The sequence below is a fragment of the Antrostomus carolinensis genome, unplaced genomic scaffold (genome assembly GCF_000700745.2).
Source record: "Antrostomus carolinensis isolate BGI_N321 unplaced genomic scaffold, ASM70074v2 scaffold36110, whole genome shotgun sequence".
In the NCBI taxonomy this organism is placed as follows: domain Eukaryota; kingdom Metazoa; phylum Chordata; class Aves; order Caprimulgiformes; family Caprimulgidae; genus Antrostomus; species Antrostomus carolinensis.
Window position 1 is genome coordinate 809 of NW_010287106.1, and position 4,077 is coordinate 4,885.

At 55.5% G+C, this 4,077-nt stretch overlaps 1 protein-coding gene across 1 annotated transcript; it reads left to right on the forward strand.

The window, feature by feature from the left end:
- Positions 1 to 191: 191 nt before the first annotated feature.
- LOC114819082 (aladin-like) lies at positions 192 to 3,712 on the forward strand (the record flags this gene model as incomplete). Its single annotated transcript, XM_029087553.1, has 7 exons — positions 192 to 319; positions 750 to 805; positions 990 to 1,081; positions 1,738 to 1,784; positions 2,303 to 2,401; positions 3,160 to 3,348; positions 3,569 to 3,712. Coding segments are annotated over 7 exons (755 nt in total), but the record flags the coding sequence as incomplete, so codon positions are not given.
- Positions 3,713 to 4,077: the final 365 nt, after the last annotated feature.

Sequence of the window (4,077 nt, forward strand, 5' to 3'; positions counted from 1 at the left end):
GGTTGGAACTGGATGAGCTTTGAGGTCCCTTCCAACCCAAACCATTCTCTGAAGGAGATAGAGCTAAGGTGTTTCTTCACCCCTTGTCCCCATCCTTGCACCCCTTCTTATATCACATCACTCTTTGCTTCCTGCAATGGGAACCCTTCAGCTCAGCAGCTTCGCTCACCGCGCGGTGTCTGTCCCCTCAGCTGCCAGACCTGCCTGTCCTCAGCCTGCCCAAGGAGACCCTCAAGGCTCCCAGCCGGCTGGAGCACAACACCCGCCCAACCTTCATCCATCACCGTGAGTCCCTCTGGAAGAGATGCCTCAGCGCCTGGTGAGTGTGTCCCCCGAGAGGCAGGAGTCAAGGCCAGGAGCTGCCTCTGCACTTCAGAGCTGCACTCAGACCCCCTTTTTCCACACTGAGACCCCCTTTTCTAAGCTCAAACTCCCTTTCCCATGCTCAGACTCCCTCCTTTTTCCGGGCTCAGATCCCCCTTTTTCTGGGGGGGAAAACCATGACAGTTAAAACCAGGACAGTTTGGGAGAGTTTGGGGAGGTCTGAATACAGCTCAGTGCCACTGGGGACAGGTCCAGCAGTTACTGGTTACTGGTGTGTCCCCAGTTGAGGGGAGAGCTGGTTTGGAGGCCCTGGAGGAGGTTCTCAGTAGGTGAGGTGGATGTTGAGGGGATGGGGATAGTGGTGGCCTGGGCTTTGTGTCACCAACGTGCAAGGTGAGGGTGGCTGACGGACCTTTCTGCTGCAGGCGGGACGTGGGGCTGTGCGGTGTGCTGAAAGAGATTGCCAGTGCCGAGGAGGAGGGTGAGTCTGGGCTGCTGCTGAAGAACCTGGACATCTCCTGCATCTCTCCAGATCTCGTTTTGATCCTTCAGTTCCCTTCACCCCCTTTTCCATCCTCCCCATCCCTGCCTGTCGCAGCTGCCTCTGCTTCTTCCACCTCTCGTTGATGACCATGGAAGTTCTGATGATCCTGTTTTCTCCACAGGACTTCAGTGGGTGAAGACAGGCTCAAGCTACACGCTGGCCATGTACCACTGGTTCTCCTCACTGCATGGCTCCCTGTTCCCCCACCTTTCAGTGAGTCTTTTTGGGACTTAACCCTTGTGTTTGGGAAGGCAGGGACGATGTGACGTGGCCTGTGACTATAGGTGGGGCTGGTTTGGCTGTTGGGTTGTTGCTTCCCAGTTGAAAACAGAACAAAATATTCTTCCTGGTGGTACTCAGCTAAAAAGGAAGGACTTTTCCTAATGGCAGTTAATGACAAAACAAGGGGAAATGGGTTTAAGCTGAAAGAGGGGAGGTTTAGATGAGATATTAGGAAGAAGTTCTTCACTGTGAGGGTGGTCAGACACTGGAACAGGTTGCCCAGAGAAGCTGTGGCTGCTCCTCCCTGGAAGTGTTTGTGGCCAGGTTGGATGAGGCTTTGAGCAACCTGGTCTAGTGGAAGGTGTCCCTGCTGCTGGCAGGGGGGTTGGGACTGGATGAGCTTTAAGGTCCCTTCCAACCCAAACCATTCTATGATTCTATGAAAAACACCCTGGGTTTCCATCACCAGAGGGAGGAGAATGGGTGCTGGAAAGGTTTTAGGAGAGCAAAGTGCTGCAGAGGGACTGAAATTGAGGTGGGGGAGAAGGAAGAGGGGATGTTTGGATACTGGGGGGCTCCTCACTGCTGTATCAGCTGCTGCTCTTGTGTGTGCTGCCCACTCAAGTGTTAATTCTTCTCCCCTGCAGTTGACCAGTGAAGACATGATCGCGGCGTTCTCCCAGGCGGTGGACTGGTGAGTCCTGCTTGTCGTGAAAACACCGGGCCCAGGTGTCTGTGAAACCCCGTGAAGAGGGGTTCCGGAGCTGAGCGAAGCGGGTGGGGATACAAGGGCAGGATCACCCCGTTTTTGTCTGCTCAGCCTTCCCCTCAGGTATTTCCCTGTTGCCTCTGGTTGCCCTAGTTTGTGTGCAACAGCGAGAGCCAAAGCGTGTCCCGATGGGGGAAACAGAGTTTGACTAGATCAGGGCTTGGGAAATTCCTTCAAATATTGACCCTTGGTGGTTCATTAACCAGCCCCTCATCAGAGCCCTGTGAATAATTGTCAGGAGGAGGGAATTTATCAGAGAAAACTGTCCTGCTCAGCAGGGAAAAGGAATTTTTATTTCACTGGTGACACTGGAAAATGCCTTTGGTCTTGGGGGGCTGCTGGGTGGTCACATACGGTGCCCAAGAGCCCATCACTGCTGCTTCAAACCCAAAATGCCGCTGTGGCGTCCGGCATCCCTCACCCTGCCCCGTCCCTCCCTCCAGGGCCGGCTGCACCATCCGGGCCTTTGCCTGGCACCCCCACACCAGCAAATTTGCTGTGGCTCTTCTGGATGATTCCATCCGAGTCTACAACTCCAACAGGTACGGGCTGAGCTGCTCCTCGGGTACCGCTGGCTGCGTCCCAGGGGGCTCTGCTCCTCGGGGGGTGTCTCTGCAGACCCCCTGCTCCCCGCTTCGCCCTCTCCCATCCACCCCCAGCTTATACTGAGGTTTCCCCCAGCGTTTGAGGGTACCCAGAGAAAAGGAGGCTGAGGGGAGACCTTCTGGCTCTGTCCAAGTCCCTGCAAGGAGGGTGGAGAGAGGTGGGGGTGGGTCTGTTCAACCAAGGACCAAGTGAGAGGACAAGAGGAAATGGGCTCCAGTTGTGGCCGGGGCAGTTGAGATGGGATGTGAGGAAGAATTTCTTTGCTGCAAGGGTTCTGAGGCATTGGAAGGGGTTGCCCAGGGCAGTGGTGGAGTCCCCATCCCTGGAGGGATTGAAGAGTCGTGTAGACACAGTGCTGAGGGACATGGGTTAGTCGGGGACTGGTCAGTGTTGGGTTCGTGGTTGGACTTGAGCTTAAAGATCTTTTCCAGTCCTGGCAGTTCTGGGATTCTGTCTCTGCCTTCTTCCACCTCAGTGTTCGCTCGGGTTTTGCTCCCACCAGCACAGTCTGTGCCCAGAACATCTTGCTGTGTAGCAGGAGCTCTGCAAGGGCATCTCAAAAAATCTCTGGCTTTACTTAAGCTTTGATTTTTCTTTCCCTCCCTGCTCCTGGGGACAGCTTGGGCACACGACCTGGCTGCCATCACCTGCAGAGCAGCCTCTTGGGTGCCGTTGAATCTCATTTCTCCTCCAGGTCTCCCTGCTCCCCTGAGGCATGTAAAGCCTTCCTCAGGAGAAGACTCTGCTGGCTGGTCCTGCAGCCCTCCCCGCTCCTCCCTGCTGAGGCTCTCTCCCCCAGTTGGGATTTCAAGCCAGCAAGTGCCATCTCTCACCCTGGGGCTGAGCTGTGGGCAGCACAGGGCACGGCGTTTAATCGCACGAGGTGTGCTCTGGCTTGCTGCATGGTGCTGGTGTCACCTGGCTGGGATGTCCACTGTCCCCACAAGGGAGGCAGGTCACGGTGGGGCACATCCCTCTCCCCCCCCACTGTGCTTTTAGGCCCCCACTGTGCTCAGAGCTGGAGAGAGGACACTTGTGGCTCACCTCAGGCTGTGTGAGGACTCTTGATCCCTCATTTTTCCTCTTATGCTTCTCTCTGGCAGTGCCACCATCCCCTCGCTGAAGCATCGCCTGCAGAGGAACGTGGCTGCCATGGCCTGGAAGCCGCTCTGCGCCTCCATCCTCGCCGTCGCCTGCCAGAGCTGCGTCTTGGTGTGGCACCTGGATCCCACCTCCCTTTCCACAAGGTGACAGCCCCACGCGTCTCACCGGCCCTGCAATGGGTTGATCTGAATCCATTTGGGTTGGTTTTGGGTTAACTCAGAGCGTGGGACTTTTAATCCCAGGGTCATGGGTTGGAGCTTCATATTGGGCACAAAAAAAAAAAGACTGTGGTGGTTTCACTCCTTTGGCTGCAGCCAAACCCAGTCGCTCTCTCACTCTTCCCCCCACCACGGAGTAGGGGAGAGAATTGGATGGAAAAGGGCAAGGAGACTTATGGGTTGAGATAAGAGCTATTTACTAATTAAAATAAAATAATAATGATTCCCCCCACCACGGAGTAGGGGAGAGAATTGGATGGAAAAGGGCAAGGAGACTTATGGGTTGAGAT